The sequence below is a fragment of the Copadichromis virginalis genome, linkage group LG5, assembly GCF_057382275.1.
Source record: "Copadichromis virginalis isolate Kocher_CV1m ecotype Utaka linkage group LG5, C_Virginalis_male_GT1.1, whole genome shotgun sequence".
Taxonomy (NCBI): domain Eukaryota; kingdom Metazoa; phylum Chordata; class Actinopteri; order Cichliformes; family Cichlidae; genus Copadichromis; species Copadichromis virginalis.
In genome coordinates, this window is record NC_140622.1 from 25,756,341 (window position 1) to 25,782,011 (window position 25,671).

The 25,671-nt window shown below is 41.6% G+C and overlaps 1 protein-coding gene across 3 annotated transcripts in view; it reads left to right on the forward strand.

The window, feature by feature from the left end:
- The first annotated feature begins 599 nt into the window (after positions 1–599).
- The window catches only part of cacna2d2a (calcium channel, voltage-dependent, alpha 2/delta subunit 2a), a 178,124-nt gene continuing 153,052 nt past the window's right edge, over positions 600–25,671 (forward strand). For all 3 annotated transcript variants that reach the window (XM_085457021.1, XM_085457022.1, XM_085457023.1), the window contains exons 1-2: positions 600–1,030; positions 5,167–5,248. In XM_085457021.1, coding sequence (XP_085313147.1) covers positions 915–1,030; positions 5,167–5,248 — 198 coding nt within the window. In that variant the 5' untranslated portion in view covers positions 600–914. The remainder of the gene's footprint in view (positions 1,031–5,166; positions 5,249–25,671) is intronic.

Sequence of the window (25,671 nt, forward strand, 5' to 3'; positions counted from 1 at the left end):
CTGCTGCTGACTGTTTATACTCTAGTTAATATAACATGGCCCTCTGGTATTATGCTTCCAATTACCCCAAATGACACCTTGGTTTCTGATCATTATCTCGAGTCTGGTGAAAACATAAGAGTATGAACTGGACATGAGGAGGAGGAGGAGGAGGTGGCCTGATGCGCGCCCCCGTCTGTTGCACAGAAGTAGGTTGTTTGAATGGAGGAAGGGCCGCCAGTGCCAACAGCTGAGTCAAGTGTCACAGATGGACGAGGCGATTACAGGAAGTTGAGCTACCAGGCTTACAAAAATAAAATCCTACAACTCTAAAGCTTAAATCTAGCCAGAGAGCTTCCTTTAAAAAAGCAGCTAATTTTCGAAGTTGGTGAAAAAAGCGCATCATATGTGGTCAAAAAATGCTCATATGATGTAAGACCGCTGAATTTCGGGTATTTTCTGATTAAAAAAAACACTTTTGGCAGGTTTTTGGTCTCTTTTCTGTTGGATACTGGCCTAAAGGCGTCACATTGTTTTATTTTGAAAGTCACAATGGGAAAATTGAAGCGGCACAGCGACCAGCTTCACCTTGTATGGTTGTTACATTGGAGACGTTGGGAGAGAAAAGGAGCAAATGTGCGCGGCGACGGAGAGGGAGGGAGGAAAGCGAGCGCGCAAATAGGCAGCCAGGCACATCGGCAGCCGCGGCAGAGCATCTTCCTGATCCTGATCTCCCGTGTCTTCAGCTGCCAATTCTTCGTGTGCGTCTCTGATTGAGATTTCACTGCCGGGCTGAACTGTCCAGAAGCCTCCGCCAACCATCACCTCCCACTACACACTTTCTCCGGAGCTCGGTTATTCTTAGCTCAGCTGTGAGAGACTGTCCTTCCGGTCCTTCTCTTATTTATCTCAGTTTCTTGAATATTTAATGGAAAATGGCGATCTGCGCACAGTCGTACGGTGTCTTCTGCCTCTTGACAATCCAAACTGTACTTATCATATGCGTCTCCACGCCGACAGCCGGGACCCACCTCTTCCCACAGCACTACACGTAAGTACCCTGCACGGTTTTGGTGGGGAGGATAAACTGGGGGGGGGGGGGTGCGGAGTGCGGAACTAGGACAGGTGGCCCCAGACGAGCCTGCACATGAAGCGGCGCTTACCTTGGTGCGAGATGAGCCGCTGTCCCTGATGCTGACACGCAGACGCAGCTTCCGTCTCCGATGCTGCGTTATGAGTGTCATTCTCACACGGCTTGTGTTGTTGTTGTGGTGGTGTTGGTGGGCACTGGCATTAAAGCCCAAAGTCTTATTCCGCTAGTGACAGTCAACATGGAGTACGCACATGTGGCGAAAGAAAAAGGAGGTGGGGGGAGAAAACACAGTGCCAGCGATAGTTAAAAATACAAAAATATTAAAGAGATAGTCCGAGTGTTGTTTTGCTGTCAGTGCAGGAGGGAGAATATCCCGCTTAGATGCAGTCCTCTACAAAGTCTCTAAAAGCACTCGCACCGTGAAAGTAATCATATCTATCTCACCTCAGGGTGTGTTTTTTTGTTTTGTTTTTGCTTTTAATGGCTCATTTTGTTTCAGACTCTAAATGTGGAAACGTCACACTCGAAATTTAGACGCACTTGAGGGCAGCATTACAAGTGACCGCAGGGCGCAGAAAGTAGTAAAGCATCCAGCTGTGAGGAGAGCACAAAAAATAAAGCAAAAATACAAACACACAAACAAAAAACAACAGCAACAAAAAAAGCTATTTCTGGAATTATTCAGCGCACATCTGTTGGGGGGAATATTTAGCATTTATACCCCCATTCCCTTCTCTTATGCGAACATTATAATAATTTCACCTTGAAGGACGCGCAAAGGCGACTGAAGCCAAATGTTTACCGCGACAGTTTACCACCTGTGCACCGTCAACTGTTCAATGAAAGTCAGTAATTTACCCCCCAAAAAATATTTTTCCCTATTTTTTTTTTCTTTCAATGGCTATTACTTCACTTAAGATTGTATTTCAGAATTCCGATAATCCTCTTTATGCAACAATAAACCCTCGTGAGTGCAACAGTTAGGCTCACACTGAAGTATCGTTCCAAATGTCGCCCTCTTTATAATAACCATGACGTGATGATCTGATGCGAAGACTGTGTGTAGCCCGAAGTGCTGTTTAGTCAGTCAGGCTCCCAGAAATGATTCCTGTGTGATGCATCAACCAGATCATGTCTTTAAAATCTCCGGGGCTCAGTTAATTCGATGGCCAAGGTGACTTTCAAAAAAAAAAAAAAAAAATCAGTTATCTTTTATTCTACTGTGGATTGACTTAAAACTACAATTTACCGGATCACTGATTTGATTGTTTTAGCTCTGTAAGTGATGCAGTTAATTTATCTTACACCCGAGTTACTTTGCAAACAAAACCCTGAAATTCAGTTTATTATGACTTTTAAGCAACCCTAATTTCCATCTCCCCCCGTTTAAAGACACGTTTATTTTCCAAAACTACGTTTTCTTTAACTATACACTATTGTTCCTTTTTAATAGAGAAACTGTGTCATTATTTCTTACTTTCCCAGTGTCCTTGTTTAAGCAGATAAAGAGAAGCTAAATATTCTGTAGGGCTGGTTATATATGCAGTCTGTCATCTCTTGAGATTTCTAAACTGGGTTTTGGGTCACCCACATCACTGTGGTATTTGCCAGAATTTGACAGTTAATTGAAGTGTATTGGGAGCAATGGTGGCAGTTTATTTGATGTATATTGCTGACACACACAGACACACAAACACGCCCATGCACGGGTCAGAGCTTCTCCGTGTTCGAGGTCTAGCTGAAGAAATGCACGTATAAGGATGCTCGCTTCGTTTTCACAGCAGTCTCCAGAAAGTGTGCGTTTTCTACAGCTTGCCATCTACCAGTATGGTCTGCATAGTACTAAATATTACACTGAAGTGTTGTTTATGCTTATAATTTAGTGTGTATGTAGGTGTCTGTGGTAGACTGAGAGGTAGCTGCAGGGAAGTTATTTCCTCATTTAAAAAAAAAAAAAAGTTGATAACTGGAATCTAAAAGTCAAAATATCATCAGCACTTTGCACCAGATGATATGACCACACACAAAAATAGCCCACCTTCTGCCCTAATAGATAGATGAGAGTGGCACTTCGAATGATGAGATCCATTGCGGCCGAATGAGCGTAGTGACAGTATGGGTCTGACTCACACAGGTCTTCCATCCAAACTCATTTCATCACACTTTCTGCTTTTCCATAATGTTTGGCTAACATAAATCATAAAACAACTAAGACGAATCAAAACACAAGAAGGCAAATGGCAAAGTTGTACTGCTGCTTTGGACTACAGAGAGCCAGAGAGCACCAGTCGGCTTTCATGTAGTGCATTATGACAACTTTTGTCAATTAAAGAGAGATCACAGCTTTCATAATGCAGAAGGTCTCCGAGCACTCACTGAGCATTAGGCCACAGTAATGCATATAATTTACCAAACAACAGCGTCCTGCTATCTCTGCAGCTGCTATTGAATGAACATACTTCATACTGCAAGATATTTTTTGCCACGCAGTCTCCAACTTCTTGCTTTGTGCTTTAAAACATTGTTATTCCAGCTTTATTTGACCTGGTGCGATGCAAGTCGTGTAGTCTGTTCACACACAGAATATAAATATGACACAGATGTTATATTAAGTGCTAAATGTATTCAACTTAGACTGAAACCAGGCCTTTGTGCATCAGTGCACGTGTGTATAAATGACCTATAGATACTTTTATCACAATATGAGACACAATAATGTTAGAGATTACACAATGAAAAGGTAAATGAAAATATTAAGTTACTGCCAAACTGTAATATAAGACCTATCTATCTATCTATCTATCTATCTATCTATCTATCTATCTATCTATCTATCTATCTATCTATCTATCTATCTATCTATCTATCTATCTATCTATCTATCTATCTATCTATCTATCTATCTATCTATCTATCTATCTATCTATCTATCTATCATGTTGTGTGTAGTATCCAGACTAAAGAGGTTGCGTAAGAAGTCTGCCTGGCTCGGGGACAGAGGTATTGTCCCTCACTGTTAGTATCACTGTGTCCTGCTCAGCTCTGTTCTCACTGTAAACTTGTTTTCATTTCATATTGAATGACCTTTTTATAGTCACAGCTTCCCCCCCTTCTCTGCTCCTTTTAGAGGCCCTCTTGCTCTCCTTTAATCACGGTCCCTATAAACACAGGGAACTTGCTCACTCGCTGGCGTGTTTGCTCTGCTGTTACTCGCTTGATGAAACCCGCTCTGGCTTGGTGATTATGGCGGGCGCTGTCACTACTTGGCAGATTTGTGCAATTTAATAAATCTGTCTCCCCTCTTGTCTTCAGAGCAAATCTGACATTTAAAGATGACATTTGTCTCCGTCATCATATTAAAAGACAAACGGCTGTGTTGTTGATGCTAGTGATTAGCTATCTGCAGGCTGCTGAAAGGAAAAAGGTTGGCATGGAATCAGCGGTTGGCTAGCAAACACATGACATAATTTATTCATCTGATTGCTGAAAGATGAGCTTTCATAATAGGTTTTTTTTTGTTCTCCTTTTTTTCTGTGAAAATTTCTTCTTGGCTTTTCACATGAGTTGTTCAGCATGAATCTTGGTTGGCAGGTTGGCCCCTGCTGCTTCTCTAAAGTGATCTGGTAAAAATCTTCATCCATTAAGTCATTTGTTGCTTGCTGAGAGATATACAGTGATGAGCTCCAGTCGTTTGATCTCTTAATTCCAAACTTGGCTCCGTCTAACGGAGATCAGCTCCTGCTTAGGCTGCACTTCTGTCAGACCTGAGCAGTTTTATTGTAGAACCGCTGATCCCAGCCGAGCGTAGACAGGCACGTACGCTGCCGGTCCTGGACGGAACACATACATGCAAGATGTGATGGGGAGAGAAGATGCTGATGACCAACCCAGACATTAACTGGAGATAGGATAGTGATACTTCCAGACAGGCATCCCAAAAGGGGCAGAGTGTGGCAGTTTTCCAGCAGAAAGAGAGCCACACACTGCCGCCGTCTTGCAAATGCACTCACTTATACGCAGTGGTAGAGAAATGAAAGTTTTCGTGATGATGTTGAAATGATAATGTTGAAAATGTCTTAACTTTACTTTTGCAGAATGATTCACTGGGCTGGACGCATTGAGAAGGAGCTGGAAAAGGTTCTGCAGCACGTCACCGGAGCTCAGCAGATGAGATCGGTAAGTTGACGTCACGCCTGCAAGTGACGCCCCGCATTTTCCTGCATTATTAATCAGTATGATTGCACTCCTCTTCAAGGTCCAGCGTGAGGGTGTGGATATCTTTAAGGTACTGTGTTGACTTGAGTGATGAAGTGAGATAATATAGAAGCAGTGATCTTCTATATTAGTGTGACATAACTTCACGAGTGGAGATGACTGCCTTTTTTCCAAATCATCTTTTGCTGTCAAGAATTTTCCTTTGGCCGGATCCCCCTTAACTTCTAGTAACCTCTAGATTGATTGCTCATTTAATTTGAAATAAGCATTTAAAAAATCGAGACACACATTAGGCATGATTATGGTGTTGGATATTTAAGTGTCTATTTAAGTGTTTCCTTCTGGTTTTTTGCACCACGTGTCTGTCCTGTGATAGGCAGATGGTTTAGCATAGTGTGACTGACACAGTTTCATCATATTTGTGCTGCGTGCGCGTGTTGGCCACGTTTCCAGAGTTTGTCATTCACCCTGAAATAAATGCTTCATTATTGCTGTGTAGATGAAAATGATTCATCCAGCCAGTACGGAGCCTGTGGCTTTAATTCCAGCAGCAACAGTGGTTAGTGCGATAGCAATGTTGATCTGCAGGGCCCACGATCCCTTTATAGGAAGTCTGGTTCAGCTCTCTGTTAAAAAGGTCCTAGCCTCTGATCCTATGAGTCTTACCCAGTACGTAACGCAGAGTTCAGATGAAGCCGATGTGGGTGAGGGGGCTCGCCCAGTCCTGACTGCCTCGAAATCATCCCAATGTCTTCCCCTTTATTCATCTGGTAAATTTTATGAAATCATACATTTTTAAAGTCAGACATTCAGAGATCAGAGCGTCCGCTGTGGCACGTCATTCCTCACACACACACACCCTCATATTTCTTAAGGCCGTTTCTACACAGGCTTTCAGTTAGGCCTGCCCTTAGAATGGTTGCTGTATTTTCACATTATTATATTGGTTAACTTAAACATAATTATACCTGTCTGGTTATATTCTTATCAGTATTTAGCATAGTGAACTATCAGCAAAATTACATATGAATCATATTTCTGTGTCTATAAATCACATAAAAACCTGGATGATGAGTATTTTACTTGTGGTTGGAGCTGAGCTGAGAGATCTCAGGCTCCATGACAGCTGTTAGTATAGTGGCGACACTGATGGATCCCAGAGAGGAGGAAGTAAGCTGACAGAAATCGCGCTGCTGTAAAGGGTAATGACCATTAGTGGATATCAGGCGTGCACTCAGACAGCATGATAGAGACAGGTTGATTTTTAGCACTCATCCAGTGTAAACAAAACACAGAGAGAATGTTTACCTGCTAAAATATTTGCCTTTTGCTTTTTTGTTGCTCCCACTGGGTAGTGTGGATATCTACACAGGCAGTAGACTTTAAAAATAAGGCGACTCATTGTTTGAAAGTCAAAGTATCTGAAAAATGTATTCTATCTCAAGAATATTGTCATTTTTAAAACATTATTGATTTAAATGTGGTGTAGATGGGGATAAACTGGGTGGAGAAAGGCTTTTTCAGCTAAAGAGTTTGAAGAGTTTTCTCAACGTATAAAGTTGCCGATCACCCTTTAACTGATCTAAAAGGTTAATAAACTACTAAAGTACTACCCTCTTTTTAAAAAAAACAAAAAACAACTCAGCTTGTGCATTTTGGTGATAATTTGCTGCCAATTTTGATCTCAAGTTGGCCGGGTCTGTAAATCCACTGAAAAGTAACCAATAAAAACCCTCCACATTTCCCCACTTTCTTGTAGTGTAAAGACAGAAAACATTCACATTTAGTGCAGTTCAGCTGTAGCAATAAGTCACTTTTCTTCACATTCACATGTTTGCTGTCATTGAAAAGAAATGCTGCTGCCATAAATCACACAAACACGTTTGTTACTTCATGGGTAATGTCTCTGTCAGGAGGAAGGCTGTAAAACGGACAATTTGTTTTATCCCATGGCTCGGGTTTAACTAGCAGTTTGGACGGCTGTCACGACCCGATCACTTCCGTCAATAATGACCTGCAACACAATGTTCCTGATGCAATATCCCCCTTAGATTTGTTGGCTTATGTTACAATTTTTTATGTTTTGTTTTGGATTTCTGATTATTGTTAAATTACTCCATTCTTTTCTTCACTAAATGTTGGAAATGGCCAAAAAAGGCTGTCATATTACTACTCATTATAAAACTCATTCAGCATGTATAGCTGCATGTATAATCGAATTTCCCAGAGGAACCCACCCGAGGGATTAATAAAGTTCTATCTTATCTTATCTCTTATCTTAGCTGAATGAACCTGAACTTAATGATTCCTAAAGCTGCAAAGTGGTGTTGACATGACGTTAAATGCTCAGTAGGATTTAAGTTCTGTGGATTTAAACTAATTTTCACTGGCGGTGACTCGAGTTTATTCTGTGGACCAAACCCAGTGAAGCCACTCTCTTCTGAAAACGCTGCGTCTGCCTGGCGATGGTTTGCGTGGGGTGCCCATATGGCTGTGCGTGCATGTGTATGCGGTGGCCTGACTGTGTGCACAGGCCGGGTGCGAAAGAACATTTATCATTGCCCCAAACAGGAGTCGTCACAGGGTGTGCTAAATGGCCCAGCATGCCTAGAAAAGCCATTTTCTAAATGGATGCCTCTCTCTATACGTGTGTCTGATAGAAATCTTCCCAGGGCTATGCCGGCTGGTAACAAGATTGCCTCCCTCTGCGCCCCCTTCCTCTTCATGCGCAGTTTATTCTCAGAGACAAAAAATGTAAAGTGTGTGCAAATTATTTTTGAGTTTGTCTTACATGGGGAGAGACAAGGGAACTAAGTTGAATGTAATGTGGCATGCTCAGTTGGTCTCGGTCGAGATTTTATTTTCTCTGACAAGCGAGGTAGTGGGTGAAAGAGAGAGAAAGGCCAAGACAGTCCGAAGTCGCACAAGTAAATAAGGAAAAAACAACAAAAAAACATGCTCCGCTCAAGCATTGCCCCGTACGCTATATGAAGCTAATATTTCTTTGTTATTGACCTATTGCTTTGTTGAATTTGGATATGAAAATTTTCACTAAAATTTTGGCAAACAGATTAAATGGACATGTTGGGTCAATTATCCATCTGGATCAAACTGGGTTTGTCCCCCAGAGGTTTTCCTTCTTTAATGTTCGAAGATTGATGAATATTATGTATCATAGGCACTGGGGAGCTTCCACGATCGCAGTACTGAGCTTAGATGCTGAAAAGGCGTTTGACCAGGTCGAGTGGGCCTATATGCTTTGGGTACTGGAGAAGTTTGGTTTAGGCGAACAGTTTATATCATATGATATATAGGCATCCTTCTTCTTCCATTCTTACTAACCAAGATAGATCAGCGCCTTTTTTTTTTACACCGCGGGACATGACAAGGCTGCCCTTTGAACCCTTTGCTTTTCACTATTTCTATTGAACCTCTTGCAGTAGCCATTAGGAATGAGCCCTCTATTGACCCTGTCCGATTGGGGAATATCAAGCACTACATTTCTTTATATGCGGATGATGTTGTTTTGTTCTTGTCAAATCCTGAGCGATCTGTTCCTGTACTTTTAGATGTGGTGAGGTCGTTTGGGGAAATCTCAGGTTATACAATTAATTGGCAGAAGAGTGAGTTTGTGGCTTTAACTGCAAACTTGGATGTTGATTTTTTTTTTATTTAAATTTTGCCTTTTAAAATTACAGACAGATTGAAATACTTAGGTGTTATTTTGCCTAAGGATCCTAAATTGATCTTCAAGTTGAATTATCTTGAACAAGTTGAAAAATTGAAAAAGGACATTGAGAAATGGAGGGCTCTCCCTATTTCCATGGTAGGTCGCATTAATGTAATTAAAATGGTTTCCCTTCCTAAATTTTTATATTTATTTTTAAACTTACCTATTTTTTTGAATAAGCAATTTTTTTTAAAGTGATCGACTCAGTAGTATTACCATTTGCTTGGGGCTTTAAAACTCACAGGATATCAAAAGTTCATCTATGTAAGTCTAAACTTAAGGGTGGATTTGCTCTGCCATTGTTTCAGTTTTATTATTGGGCTGCAAATGCTAGAACTCTTGCTTACTGGCAGGAAGGGTACAAAAAGGTCATGTCTGCCGATACCCACCTTGGGTGGTCATAGAGAGTGGTGGGGTTGAGAATAGTTCCCTCCCTGCTCTTCTTTTTTCGTCCTCTAATCCGCGAACCAAGGTCAATAATTTTACAGTTTTGAACTGCGTTAAAATCTTTAGTCAGATCAAAAAAGGTTGTGCTCTACCAGACACTTCGATCCACACTCCAATACTGTATATTGTAATCATGCATTTCCACCCTCATGTTTAGATCCCTCTTTTGAGGTCTGGACACAGAAAGGTATTATTACTCTCAAAGACTTATATATATTGACAGGCAGTTTGCATCATTTACTCAGTTGCAAAACAAGTTCTCTCTCCCTGCATCACATTTTTTTCATTATTTACAGATAAGAAACTGTTCGTCAGAGTATTCTTAATTTTCTATCTCTTCCGGAAGAGGGGTCAATTTTTACACTCCTTCTGAGTTCCCCGGATTCTAAAAAATTGGTTGTTGGTTTTGTGAAAGCTTTTTCCGAGTATTTCAATTTTAAATCTGACTTTTTGAAGATGGCATGGGAGGAGGAGCTTGGTTTGCAAATAGGAGATGAGGTGTGGGAGAGGAGTCTGTGTAGGATCCATTCTTGCTCTATAAATGCAAGGCATCAGTTAATTCAATTCAAAGTGCTTCACAGACTTCATTATACAAAAACTAAACTGCACAGGATTTTTCCTTCTATTAGTCCGATATGTGATCGTTGTAAACTTGGAGAATGCTCTCTCACTCATTTATTTTGGACTTGTCCCAAATTGCATAACTATTGGTTGGACATTTTTAAATGTTTTTCTGATATATATAATTGAACATTAGAGCCAGACCCAATAATTGCATTGTTTGGATCTTCCTCTTCCCTTTTACACCTCAGGTCTGCTGCACAAACTACAGTTTTGTTCAGAATGGTAATTGCTGAGAAAATTATCTTGACTCTCTGGAAGTCGGATATTGTACCTCAATTCAAAATCAGGCGATCGTGGCTCAAGAGTTGGGAGTTCGCCTTGTAATCGGAAGGTTGCCGGTTCGAGCCCCGGCTTAGACAGCCTTGGTCGTTGTGTCCTTGTGCAAGACACTTCACCTGTTTGCCTACTAGTGGTGGTCAGAGGTGGCGCCAGTGTCCGGCAGCCTCGCCTCTGTCCGTCCGCCCCAGGGTGGCTGTGGCTACAATGTAGCTTGCCACCAGTGTGTGAATGGGTGGATGACTGGATGTGTAAAGCGCTTTGGGGTCCTTAGGGACTAGTAAAGCGTATGGAGAGAACTAGGTACACATTAGCGGACAAACTTAGTAATTTCTTTGATGTGGGGCAGCCATTTTTAGACCATGTATTAAAACAAAGTCCTGTTTGATCGATCACCAATAACTTAGCCTACCACCTTAGCGTTTTATTTCTGTTTATTGCCAGTGTTGAAGTAGTATTTTTGTCTTTGCAGTGTAATCTTTTGTCTTATTTGTGTTTTTTAGCCCTTGCTGTTGTGTTGTCTGTTGTTTTTTTTTTGTGTCCCTTTTTTTGTGTCCCTTTTTTTCCTTATATCAAAAAATCTCAATAAACATACTTAAAAAAAAAACATGCTCCGAATTGGTTGACTTTTAAAGCAGCTCACAGATGTGCGTCTCTGTTCCAAATGTTCAGGTCCCTCTGAAGATAAATAAGAAGATTCAAGCTCTTCAAATGTTTAATAAAATCACACTCTAATATATTTGGCCCAGGTTTGGTCAAGATGTTCTTCTCGCCCAGGGGAGTGAAAGAAAGCTAGAGGGTGAGTGCACTGGAGGAGTTGGAAGTTTCAAATGGAAGAGCGCAGATAGACAAGGAGAGTGGGCGGCTTTCAGAGCGGAGGAGGGTTTTTTAGAGAGAAAAGGAATGAAGGATGGCTTGACAATTGAGATTGATGTTCAGGCGATTTTGTGTGTATATTTAGTGTCAAACTACTTGAGATGGATGAAATGATAGAGGGAAAGGACGAGAATTGGTAAATTTAAATATGAGCAGACAGATGCTGTTTATAGTCCTTATCCTCCTCATTATCCTCCGTGCCGCTGCTTTTGATGTGTTACAGTACGTGGTGATGATGAGAGGCGGTGGTGGACACTGGCATTGTTTTCTTATCCTCGGGCTTATTCAAAGCAGTTTTAATAGGGAACACATGAGCAGCGCGCCCACGCCCACATACTGTCGTTACAGATGGTTAATCAGAGATACAGACTTGCAAAAATTCCATTAATCCAATAATAATAATTATTTAGATATTTGAAGATTTATTGGAGTTATTTTTGAAAGCAAAAATAAAAACGAGTTACTGGTTAAAAGCCCATCAAGTGAGAAGATTTAATATTTTGGCTGCATGCTGGGGGGTTGCTCAGACAAAATAAAACAATACACTGAAGATTTAATGGCGAATCAAATATATGACTGATTGATTATTTGTTATGTTTATAGATTGAACAAAATGATAGAACAGGATTGGTCCATATTGACATAACTGCATCACACAGTTCCTGTATCCCAAAGGTCCTCTCTTGAATTGAGACCTAGTGACCACGGAAGCTGTTTGAGTGCAGCGAACTCATTGCCATGTTCAAAAAACCAGTTTGAGAAGATCTGAGGTTTGATTTGAGCGTATTCATTCAGAGAACTGCCGCTCACTGGATATTTTATCTTTTTCAGCCCATTCTCTGTAAACCCTACAAATGGTTATGAGGAAAAAAGTCCCAGTGCATGAACGATTTCTGAAATACTCATACCAGCCTGTCGGACATCAACAACCATGGCATGGTGAAAATGACTAAAATAAAAGCCTTTCTTCCCCATTCTGATGCTCATTTTGAACTTCATCTTGCTCATGTCTACATGCCCGAATGCACTGAATTGTTGTCATTGTGATTAGATATCTGCCTTAAAAAGCCGCTGAACAGGTGTACCTAACTTGACTTTCCTCTCCCATCACTAAAGGTCGATATATCTACGTGGATTTAACCACAGCAGCTACACAATAGCCCCCTCTATGATTCCGAATGGCTAATTGCTTGCCCTCCTGCAGCCCTCGTTGGACTGATTGCTTTGTTTAAACTAAAAAAAACTGCGGTTTCATGTCGCAATTCAAGATAAACCAATCAGCTGGATGGAGTGGACAGACTCAAAGATATGGTCCCAAGCAAGAAAAAGCTGCCAATCAGTAATCAGTGACTGCAGAAGGACTTGGTTTGATTGGTGTGTTCTGCGGGAATGCCTTCAAGACATGACCACTACAAGTAACCCCCTCTGCAGGGCATACCTACTTAAGAGGAAAGTCCCACTATAAGTAACATCCACTACACGAGACTGCATTTGTGTGTTGGTTAAGGCTAGGGTCGCAATTGGAAAATAACAACTTATAGGTATGCTTGGGTGATTCACACACCTCCAGCTACAACTTATATCGCTACATGCTCCACACTTTGGCGACTTTCAATGAGCCCTAAGTGTTCTTATTCCATATCTGAGGCTCTGAATGGTGTTAGGGAGACTTCTGTTTTAGGCTGAGTGTCTTTACTCTAGCCTGACTGAGCCCTGAATGTCTCGACCAGCTCTGCAGAGTCACAGAGGACAGGGTGTACAACATTTGGATAAATCTAGTGCAACTTGTCAGAACCTGGCCCCAGTGAAAGATATGATAGGCCTTGCCTATCACAGTGCATCGTGAAGTTCTTCTTTCTATTCAGTCTGCCACCTGCCTTCTTTGTGCCTTTTCTCAAAGTGTGCTGCCACTCTGATATTTACAGCGGCTGCTTAAAACATAGTTTAGCCAAAACTGGCCCCTAATTTTCCTCACCAGCAGCTCCTTCAATCTCACAATATCATTGTCAGCCATAACACGATATGCCAGCAGCAAATAAAGCTTTAAAGCAACCAGCAACAGACAATTGCACGATACAGTAGTCACCTAAATGAAATTACCACTAAAACACACCCCTGTGCTCTACTGCACACAGTTGTGTTGGTGGAGATTTACAACAAATGATAGCAAAATTGGCAACAGCGCACAATAACACAGATGAAAGCATAACTGGTTATGGGACACCTGTGCATTAACTACATTAGTCATGTCTGCACTTATGCCTTATAAAGAAAAACACAAGCGTGACACTCAGATACCTCACGCTCACCATCTCCAGGTGGTGGCTAGCATTAGCACTAGCAGGTGTGCTCACAGAGTGCTTTTAAAGAATCTGACATTTCTGTGCTCGTACTCCATTTCATCTGAGTCACCGTCTCTCTTCTGTGTAGATTTTTGCAGTTGGAGGCACGTAGGGAGATTTTTTTAGCTTCAATATGTTCACTAAGAGTTAAAAAGAATTACTGTTTGGGCAGCAGAGCTAACTAAGACTGATTCAGCCACAGCTAATAGGTGACGGGATGTAAACAGAGGGTTTATGGAGATGAACAGGAAATGAAACAACGTGCTACATTACAAATTTTCTGTTTAATTTTTTGGGGGGGCCATTTCTTTCATTTTTTGTTTTTTTTTGTAAAATACTGAAAAATATTCCAAACCCTTTGGATTCAGATACTCATTTATAGGAATCTGAGACATGTTTGAGCAAAATCTTTGGGGTAACTATGCAGCAACTTACTTCTGGTCTGCAACAAGGCAGAGTACACTAGGTCTAACTAGACACTGGTTGTGTAATTATAAGCACAGACTTTATAATACATATATGTGTATATATTATCTTGTATTTATAAATTTCATGGCTGCAGAAAGAGAGGGTGCTATCCTTGTTGCAAAAGGCACATTAAATATCACAGCAACCTCTGCCAAATGGAAAAGAAATACATAGATGACTAAATAAACGTGTTAAAACACTTTCAGTAATAAAATTGCCTTTAATTTGCCTTAAAAATAAATGGCAAGCATCATTGCAAAATAACATTGCATAGCATAGTCACCAGTAGCTAGACATCGCACGTTTTTCTAAGTAAGCTATCAGGTCAGTTATCATAATAGCACAGTAAGATTATTTTCTTTTAAAGTTTTTGATAACCAGCTTATAAAAAACGCAGCAGCTTTAAGAAGCTCAATGCAGCTGTTCACAGAGGCTGAAAACTTTTGCAGTTGTCCCACTATCGTCTGAGTGATAGTTCCTCGAAACATGGTTACACTCTACCACAAACCAAAGAGACTCACATACTGCCACTGATGAATGTCCTTACACACATTTTGAACATGTTGGACATGTTGGAAATTTATCGCCTAAACGTCTGAGTGCAAAGTGACATTTGGGGTGTTACAACCGTGCCTGCAGATGAAGATAATGCTTTGGCTTAAGGCGAGGTGCTGCCGAGCAGTTTAACATTATCATTAAGCTGCAAAAAGGGCATTTGACTTTTTTGTTGCCCAAATTGGACTTTTGGGTCTGGTAAAATATTGTGCATATTTGGATGTGTTCTAGTCTGCTGTGCATAAATAGGCTTATTGTATGTTATCGGCGGCTGTGTCTAAAGGAAGCCTGCAGTTCAGTGCTGCCGTACTTTTTTTCATTATGAATTTGCTCACCTGTGTGTGACCAACCTAGGCACCCTCTCATATAGCAGAAGTTTAATTACTCATATTTGTGCTATTAAAATATTGTGCTTGTTTCAATGATCTTTTTCCCTTCTCTTCGGCCAAGTATTGCATGCTTATTCTGGCCAGTTGTGTGCAGCATGCTTTGGTAGTCCCAAGACTGGTTTACTTTGATTTATTCTCCAGTTAATTAAAAAAAAAAAAAAAAAAAAAGCTCGAGCTGCTCCCTTAATCACAAGGGGCGGCCACAGTGGGAGCGCTGCATGTTTGATTTGGTTTTTTTTATGCTAGATGCCCTTCCTGATGCAACCCCATAGAGATTTGTGTCCATGACTACTAAAGAAAACTAAGTAAACTTTGAGGGCTTTCCTACAGCTCTGGTCCTTTTTATGTAAAATTTTAATCTCTCAAGTACATCCTGACCATGCAGCAAATGAATGCACGGCTGTTAAAACTACAGTATTTCCCACTGACTTTTAGTGGAGTACTTCAGTACATGTAATTAAGTATATTCATGAACTTTTATAAACGTGCAAAAATCACACACATGCCCATCGTGTCAGAGCAGTTTCCACAAATTCAGTTTAGAAAAAAAAAAAATAATAATTTTAATGACAAGATAATAATCAGCATGAATGATTTAGACTTATACATATCAGTTTATAACGCTGCACTCTGAGGATCTGACAGCTCGCCTCCACGCCCTGTCTGCCTGCCATTTACTGCTCTTTGCTGGGAACCTGATAGCAGCATCAAGATCAATATACCCACATGTTAACGTAGGGTGGAAGGACTTAATGCCAATTAATGGACATGTGATTCAATCAGTTTTCATTCAAGTTCTGTTTTGTTTTTGTTTTTGTGCTCTCTTTCTTTCCTTTCTCTCATTCTCACTCTGTTTGTATCTTTGTGCCGGATGGTCAACACTGTATCAGTCGGCACCACCGACCACATGCTGGTAGCAAGTTTATCTCAGTGCAGCACAGACCTTCTCGCCTCTAGTGCTGCCAGTGCACACACGCACACAGTCATGAGCGTGCACGTGTGCACCGGCAGCGCTAAAGCCGTCTTTTCTTTATGTTGTTGACATTGCTGATGAGCTTCTGGTTCAATTTGGTCAGTTCGATTTGGTTTTGTTATATGCAGGCCATCTCTGCTCTTCAGGACTGTTTTGAGAGCACTGACTGGAACATGTTTAGAGAGGCTGCAACTTACGGCGACTTCACTGACTTGGAGGAGTACACATCATCAGTGTCCAGCTATATCAACAAGTGCACCGATGACGTCACTGTCTCCAAGATCATCATCTCACGACCCAACCAGAAACCGTGGATTACTGCGGAAGTGCGTGCACTTCTAAGGACCCGAGACTCTGCCTTCAAAGAGGTGGCGCTTAGAAGAGCGAGGGCTGAACTTTCTCGGGCCATCAGAGAGGCGAAGCGCGCACACGCCCAGAGAATCCACAACCACTTTAAGGACAGCGGCGACACACGACGCATGTGGCAGGGCTTACAAGCCATCGCTAACTACAGGACGACACCACCTGCCTGTGACAGTGACGGCTCCCTCCCAGATGTGCTTAACAACTTCTATGCTCGGTTCGACAGGCAGAACGACGTGGCGGCGAGGAAGACCACCCCTCCTCCGAACGACCAGGTCCTGTGTCTCACTACAGCTGAGGTGAGGAAAACTCTACGCAGAGTCAATCCACGTAAAGCTGCTGGACCAGACAACATCCCAGGCAGAGTGCTCAGAGAATGTGCTGATCAGCTGGCAAATGTTCTCACCGACATCTTCAACATCTCTCTGAGCAGTGCCGTTGTCCCCACGTGCTTCAAGGCCACCACCATCGTCCCCGTGCCCAAGAAGTCTTCTGTGTCCTGTCTCAATGACTACCGCCCTATCGCACTTACACCCACCATCATGAAGTGCTTCGAACGGCTCGTCATGAGACACATCAAGACCCTGCTGCCCCCCTCACTGGACCCAATGCAATTTGCATACCGCCATAACCGCTCAACGGATGACGCCATCTCCACTGCACTCCATCTTGCCCTGACACACTTGGACAAGAAGGACTCACACGTCCGAATGCTGTACATAGATTTCAGCTCAGCATTTAACACGATCATCCCCCAACAACTGATCGGAAAGCTGAGCCTGTTAGGCCTGAACACCTCCCTCTGCAACTGGATCCTGGACTTTCTGACCGGAAGGCCTCAGTCAGTACGGATCGGGAACTGCACCTCCAGCACCACCACACTGAGCACTGGGGCCCCACAAGGCTGTGTGCTCAGTCCTCTGCTGTTCACACTGCTGACTCATGACTGTGTAGCAACACACAGTTCAAATCACATCATTAAATTCGCTGATGACACGACCGTGGTGGGTCTCATTAGCAAGAACGACGAGTCAGCGTACAGAGAGGAAGTGCAGAGACTAACGGACTGGTGTAAGGACAACAACCTGTCTCTGAATGTTGACAAGACAAAAGAGATGGTTGTTGACTTTAGGAGGACACGAGGCGACCACTCACCGCTGAGCATCAACGGCTCCTCTGTGGAGATCGTTGACAGCACCAAATTCCTGGGTGTACACCTGGAGAAGGACCTCGGCTGGTCCCTCAACACCAGCTCCCTGCACAAGAAAGCCCAACAGCGTCTCTTCTTTCTGAGAAGACTGAGAAAGGCCCGGCTTCCACCACCGATCCTGACCACCTTCTATAGAGGAACTATTGAGAGCATCCTGAGCGGCTGCATCACTGTCTGGTTTGGGAGCTGTGCCATATCAGACCGCAAGACCCTACAGCGGATAGTGGGAACAGTAGAGAAGATCATCGGGGTCTCTCTACCCTCTATTGAGGACATCTACACCACACGCTGCATTCGCAAAGCCACCAGCATTGTGGCTGATCGGACACACCCCTCTCACACACTCTTTACACTCCTGCCATCTGGAAAAAGGTACCGAAGCATTCGGGCACGCACATCCAGACTGTGCAACAGCTTTTTTCCACAAGCCATCCGTCTCCTCAGCAAAAAGGGACTGACTGATAAACACGCACACACACACATACACTAACATTATCACTCAGCTTAACTCAAATACCTCAAAACATTGAGACTGGACTGACTAACCAACACAAAGCGCAAACACACTGACCTACACCACCAAACCATCGCACACACCAACCTGTAAATGCTCTTTTGCACAATATTATTACTAGATATATTATATATTATTATTTTTTTTGCACTAACTTGTCTTGTAGCACCTTGGTTCCTGGAGGAACGTTGTTTCGCCTCACTGTGTATTTTTAAACTGTATATGGTTGAAGTGACAATAAAGTTGAACTTGAACTTGAACTTGAACTTGAATGCAATTTCAAATGTCTTTTCTACTTCTCTAAACCTTCTCTCTTCCTCCACTCCAAAAAAAAGAGACGGTTACTCACAGCCGAGACAACCAGCTTGGACAAACAGATATCTCTCTAAAGTGCACTGGTGGATTTACTCAGTATTGCTGACTACAGAAATTTCCAATAATCTGTCTGAAATGCGGAATCCTATGCTAGACATCTCCTGTGCTCTCACACCACACCTCCTTTTTTCCTATAGCTGATGTCAGCTTCAACCCCCCCCCCCCACACACACACACACCTCATACCTCAGTCCCTCTGCAGGCTCATCCGTCAGTAGATGATTATGTGAGGGCTGATCAATCCCATTCATTCTGTGATTTAATGGCTTCCTTGGACTACACATGGCTTACAGAAGAGTTAAAGGTCCCTCCTCTCAATGCGAGCAGTTACCTTTAAAGGAATGAGAGATGGAGCGTGCTCAGGCCTCCTCTGTCTGTTCTCCTTCTGCCCTTCCCCCTCTATCTTCTGGCCTGGACCTTACACAACAGCTACTTGTTATCTAGTTGTGTGAAACATCAGAGGCTATTTCTGAACAACAGTTGACTCTCTGGCTCTCGTATTCTTTACCCGTGGCTTGTGTTTGGCTTGAGTATCCCTGAGTCATTGCGTAGCTCACGTCAGTGTACACCATAGTTTATTCTGTCCGTTAAAATGGGTGATTAATTCACTGCAGCTTTTTAAAAAACATTTTACATCAGCAGCAAAAGCTGTGGACAAATAGAGGCTTTCTCTGCATTTTTGTGGCACCAAATTTGCAGTTGATTATTATGTACGCTCAAAGTGTTTGATACTTTCCTCTTGGACCGTAATTAAAACTAAACATGCTAAACAAGTTATGGTAGGGCAAAAACAGTTAAGTAACTGTGCTAAAAAAAAATAAAATTACGCTTAGGTTGTAAGGAATATAATGCAATCATGACTTTTTCCCTCTTTATAATTGAACAAATGTTTAATATTATGTATGTAGAACTTCTAAATCAGATAAGCGAACAGAGACATGCATCACTAAGTGGTTTCGGGTGTGCTGGTTTAGATAGAAGCAGAATAATATTGTAAAATAAAAGAATTTAAGCTTACGTCCAAAAACACTGAATGAACTGAACATTATGAAGGTGTTTGCATTAAAAATGCATTTTAGCCTGTTGCTTTTGAATTTTCTTGTTGCGAGAAATACGAGGTAAACACTAGAAACGCCATTTGTGTAACGGAATAATGTAATAGTAATGTAACAGGGTTTTTTCTGTAGTATCCTTCTGTATTGATGCAACTACAATGTCAATGGAATAGAAATGTCAAATCAATGAGGGTCTGCAGTTTGTTTGTTTTTTACACAGTGCTAAATTAAGATTGAGCGTGGCATAATGGGGCCATTTCGTTAGGCACTAGAGCACCGAGGTTAAGTACGGCTAATTGTGATGCATTGATACAGTAATAAATTATGCACCATTGTTTGTCTACATTTCTATCCAGTTGCGCTTTTGCCGAGGATGTACTGTTTAAACCTGGACGAATCCCCATCGAGATGTCTCATTAGCCGTCCCAGTGGTGTCCGAAGGGTTGTGAAAACGTAGAGTCTGCTAGCAAACGACTTTTTATTCTGCTTGCCTCTCTGTTTGTGTGCTTTCTCTGACAGCTACTGTGTATTTACCATGGGAAAAATAAAAAATAAAACCATGAGAAAATAACTGGACATTAGAGGCACATAAAACCAGAAGTCGGTTAAATGTTATGCAGTGTGAGGGAGCTGGTCAGCACCATTACTCCCAGCCCCAGCCTCCCCTGAGCTGACAGGAGAACAGAAGGGCATGCAACCACACACTGTTTATTTTTCTGCCTTTTTATTGGTTTTCTGACACCGGGGAAGGTTACAAGGATTCCTCAGCTCCCGAGCTTGATGGCCTGGCACTGGTTGGCGGTGTTTGTATAAATGAAAATACATACGTATATCTGCAGAGTGCAACCCTGGGCTGCATGCTGATATCTCTGGGTTAGCGTTAGGAGCAATTACTAGAAATAGCTTTGCAATAAAAAATATGACAGTTTGGAAAAAGTGGAACCAGATTATGTAGCGCCAGTCCCCCGTCTTCAGTTTCACATGAGGTCTGTTTTTTGTTTTTTTTTAAAATTGTGATTAATATTTTCCCCAGCTTGCTAAAAGCTGTTGAAAACCTCCAGTATTTGATCCAGTATGATTTTCTAATGATCGTTATTAAATCTTAACTCTAAAATATTTTATTTTGAAACCGTCAGAAGATTCCTCGACACCCTTGACTTCAAAGAAAAGCCTGTTTTTCCTTCTTGTGATGTAAACGCTGAGTCCTAGGGTAAAGTCATCTGACTGACATCAATAATGCAGGCTTGAAAGACACAGTGCTACATGCTACATCATGAAGCAGCTTACCTTTATTTTACCAGGAAGTGAACGAGATTAAGAGTCTCTGTGTTTTATACGTTTTAGTCTTTGTGCAAACACTTGGAGAACATGCAAATCCACATAGAAAGTCTCTGGATTTGAACCCTGGACCTTGTTGCTGTGTCTACATCCAATGAAATGAATTACTAGGACAGAGTAGGAGAAGCCAGCCGGGGGGAAATGGCTTCTTGAGTGTCAGCATGAAACTAACCAGGATGGTCGCAGTGTCTGATTCTCACTGACATGCACTCTGATACATTAGGGGACTATATTTGTGTAACTAATTGCCTGATGAATTCAAGGAAGACAAAAGGCCGATGCATTCATCCTACTAGAGGCTTTTTGGGGAGAAGAGAAGGCCTTGCACTTGTTTAAAGGAAGACAATATAGCATTATGTGTCAAAATAGGATTAGGGGGTCTGCTAAAGCTCCAGCCCTGTCAAAGGAAGATGCTTTATTTTGCCGATGCTGCAAATCTCTTCCCCTTGTCTCTGTCTCTTGGCATTACTTGCGAAGCGTGTGTTCACATGCTTGTGCGATTTTCATTGGTTCTTCTGTTTGATTGTTCAGGCACCACATGACATGTCTTTGGTGCTATCTGCGCTTGACAGAAAGAAACAACTGGGTACAGTTCCCTGAATGGGTTGCACTGGTAATGTGGAGTGGCGTGATGCCCTAGAAAATTCCAGGTGTGAAGTGCTTTATTCACTCCACTGCAGAGGGAGTGCTTCTGCATGTGTGAAGTGGTAGGTGTGACGCTTATTCTCCATTGTGAGCAAAATATATTTGTGTCTTTTTATGGGTGTTTGCATGTGAGAGAGTTTGGTTGCGCCGAAGTCTCTGAGGTTTTGTCCTCTTCTTCTTCTCTTCCTCCTCCACCTGCCTCGTCTGTGATTGATTGGTCACAGTTCTGAATAACTTTAATTGGCTTGCCTCAGCAGTGGGTGGTTCTCAAACACAGGACTGCTGTGGAAGTCCTAGAAAACTGTTTTCATTTTTGATCATGTAGGCAGTAAGGACTCTCTGCTGCCTTCTGAGAGGGGTCTTCAGAAGTGCTACCTACAGTGTTTTAATTCTGTAAATCATCGTGTCTTCTGCCTTGTTATCTTTCTCTTCAAAAGCTGGAAGTGAAGCTCCCGCTCCATCCGCAATCTGTCCACCCCCTTATTTGGCTTCGAGCTGGACTCGCTCTCATCTCTGCCTCTGGCCCTTCTCCCAGGGCCCCGTTGTTTGATGGGATTTGCTCCACCAGTACAATTGCTGCTTCAAGCATACACTCGTGTATGTGTACGCATTCATATTCCATATTTACAAAAAACATACAGTATAGCAACCGTGTCTTCTAAAAATTACATTTATGTAATTTGTAAGTGAAAATATGCTTTAAGAGGGAGTGCACGCGCAGCCTTACAATTTTGATGTTGATGTTTAAATATATATGTTTTTGCTATCCAAGTGAAGGTTTGATAGTTGGAGATAGTGAGTAGCTAAATACAGAACCAGCATTACTGATACTTTTAAATTTGAAAGGCAGCTTATGTAGGGGAGAGCAGTATGTCATGATTTATGAGATGAATCAACATTAATTATCAAATTCTGAACACATTTCAATGACCACTAAATGACTTTCCACAGTAATAAGTTAACACAGTAAAACACACCTATGATTTGGCCTCATGCGGAGGACAGAAACAAAATATCGGTCCTATTTGCGCTAGTATTATTCCAGTACCAATAACAGTGCTTGAATTGATACTGTTGATATTTGAATCGATCCGCCCACTTCTAATGGTGAGACGAAAGAAGTGCAATTTCAGCAGTAAATCTCAGTTTTTCTATATAATACAGAAATGCTGATGTAGTAAATGCAAGAAATCTGTCAGCACTTATAAATAAATGTGTAAAATTACAGAAGAAGCTGGTGGCTGACTAGTACTCTTGATGATCCATGTAAAAAATAGAAAGAAAATAGAATAGAAAAAGAAAATTCTATAGCAGATTGTGAAAAAATACATGAACCTTTCTGTGATTTAATTGTTATTGTTTATCTATTACTTAATTACTTTGGTGTAGTATGAATGGCAATAATGGAGGTTTTTGTCAGTAGGAAACACTGTAAAAACATTAAAGTTAAAAATAGTTAAAAGTTACAGTTAAAATTAGGCATTGTGTCAGCCTGATGGGGTCTTTGCTGGGCTAATTCTGGGCATTGGGCATTGTGTTTGTGACACAACCCTACACAACCCTTCTCCATCCTTTTCCAGCCCCCTTGTCTCCTTCACGTAAGTGTCTTGCCACTGTTTTGTAGAGGTGGGAATCACCATACATCCCACGATACGATATTATCACAATACTTAACGCACGATACGATATTATTGCAATTTTTAAAAATATTTTGCGATATTCAGATTCTGTACATAAAGGTAAACTTTATTAATATTCATTTTATCTAATAACAAAGTCTCACACTCAGTCTTTCTCTCATTTCAGTCAGTTTTATCGTTGACAAACTGAACGGTTTGTATTACAGTCTAGTCCAACTTACCATCTGGTACAATTATAGCTATTCTGAACTATGAAATTTGTGAAAACTATGCAGCCCCTTCAGCAACTGAAGAATTTGAAAGTAAATTAAAACAAAATATAATTTTACATTAAGTAAAAACGTTTTAAACTTAATTAAAATACAACATGTCTTAAATGAAAATAAGTAAACTTTTTATGGCAGCAATGAACATGACAAACACATTTGGACAGTGAAGGAATGTCAGGATGTCAGAATGTCAGGATTCTTGCTCAGAAAAAGGAGCTGATCAACATGCTCTGAAGTCAGAGCATGTTCCAGTCCACAAAAACTTTTTTTGTAACAAAATATCGATTTCTGCTGTCCCTGTATCGATACATTATTAGCAAACAAAATATCACGATACTACACAGTATCGATTTTTTCCCCCACCCCTACTGTTTTGGATATAAACCAGTCCTTTATATTCCCAAACAACCCAAAACTGAAATAAAATAATTTTAAGCTCCCATCCTGTTTTTACTGCTTCAGTCACACCTGCTCCTTCATAGTGATCCCCATAACAAAAGCAGACAGGGGCATGTGGTCCTCCTGTTGCCGTTTTTGGCCATCAAAACTTGTGGACCTGAAAGCCTCTCATAAAGGCCGGTCAGTATAAAATACTGACGTAGCTCCAAGCAGGATGTAGTACAAAGCATCGCTATCAACACATTAGACTGATTAGAGACAAAGAGAACACCATTACCTCCCTTTACGAGTTATTTCACAGTGAAATTGAAAGATAACGAGCCGCGTTTCCATTTTTCCCAACCAATATTACAAACTCAAAATGTTTAGCACTCGCATACTCATTAAACTTGTTGAGCAACTTTCCACAATCAAACGTTTCGCCAGTGCCGCTGTGCCATTTATTATCTTCACATTCAGAGAGTATCCTACCATAAAAGTAAATAAATGATTTTAATGCTCATATAAGTCATTTATTTTTGAAAAAAAGCATCCGGCAGTGCACAGTCGCCCCGACTTCCAACCTCACAATTTGCACAAATCTGTGTGTTTGTTTATAAATAATTCTGTTTATGTTTTTTCTGTCACCGGTTTCAATGCAGCGGCCAATTGTCTGAGTTACAACCGACGTTGCTATTTACATTAGCATCAACACTGTAATTACTATCACTCAGCGTGTATTTAGAAATGACACAGCTGATCTAATTGAATTCGAGCTAAATGCATTCGTTTATTGTGAGTTATAATTACATTAATGACAGTGTAGGTGTGACTTTAAAGGCTCTGTAACTTTTGGCGAAGCAGAAATAAATCATAAAAGTGCTTGAGGGAAAAATACAACAAATGCTTGATTCGGGTTACTGACACCTAAGAGCTTAATCAGATACGTTTTGTGTACGACAGTTAAAATTTCATCCTGACATTTACTGCTGTGCAGCTGCGTCTGCTTTGCACAGGTATTGTGTGTGTAAGCCAGCCGTCTGTTGTTGCCTACAGGCTGCTTAAGCTTCCATTGTCATGTGGATGGTATGTGAGTGAATGTTTTGGGGATGCTCAAGAGTTAAATCCTGAAGAGTGCAATGGATTTGCTTCTCAACACAGCGAGGCAGAGTTTCTGATGGTGTTTTGGCGCTGTAGAATATGCGATATGAGCTGATTGATTACTGTGTGGCTGGATTCACGTGCCCACATCAGTGGTCCCTCCAGTTTTTCTCTCTCTTTTTTTAGGTGTGATGAGTATGCGCGTACGACCGTGTATGTATGTGCTGGCATGTGTATGAGTGAACCCTGGACCACCAGCTCATTTCACACGCAGGCAGACATCAAAGGCGTTTTGAATTAACCCTGCGTGTCGGGGCCGCTCTGCATGCCATCCGCAATTTCACATCTCTGCCGCTCCAGCGGCACCAAACTTAGATGCCCATTCATATTGAAATGAACAGATGGAGTTTTGCCATGCAGCGAATCGCCATCCTTCACTGAGAAAAGATAAAACTTCAAAAGAGCGGAGATACATTGGGATCTGTTTTAGCAGGTGGTGAGGCTGTGTATCGTCGCAGGTGGAGTGAAGGTGTTCTGTGTCTCTGTGAAAGTGTGGGCAAAGTGCAAGTATCGTGTTTTTTCTTATTAAAGCAGGTCAATTGTGTTTACATTACAGCTCCCTTGCAAAAGCTGGCTCCCTTTCTCCTTGATTAGACACTGCAGAAATGATGTCATGGTCACGCGCACACACGCACACGCACACACTCACAGACGCGCGCACAGGTACAAACATCAAAGCATATGTGGCTCACCTCTTTTAACTCATTTCATAAATCCATAACAGGAAGCCTGTCGCCTCACCGCGATGTTTGCTTG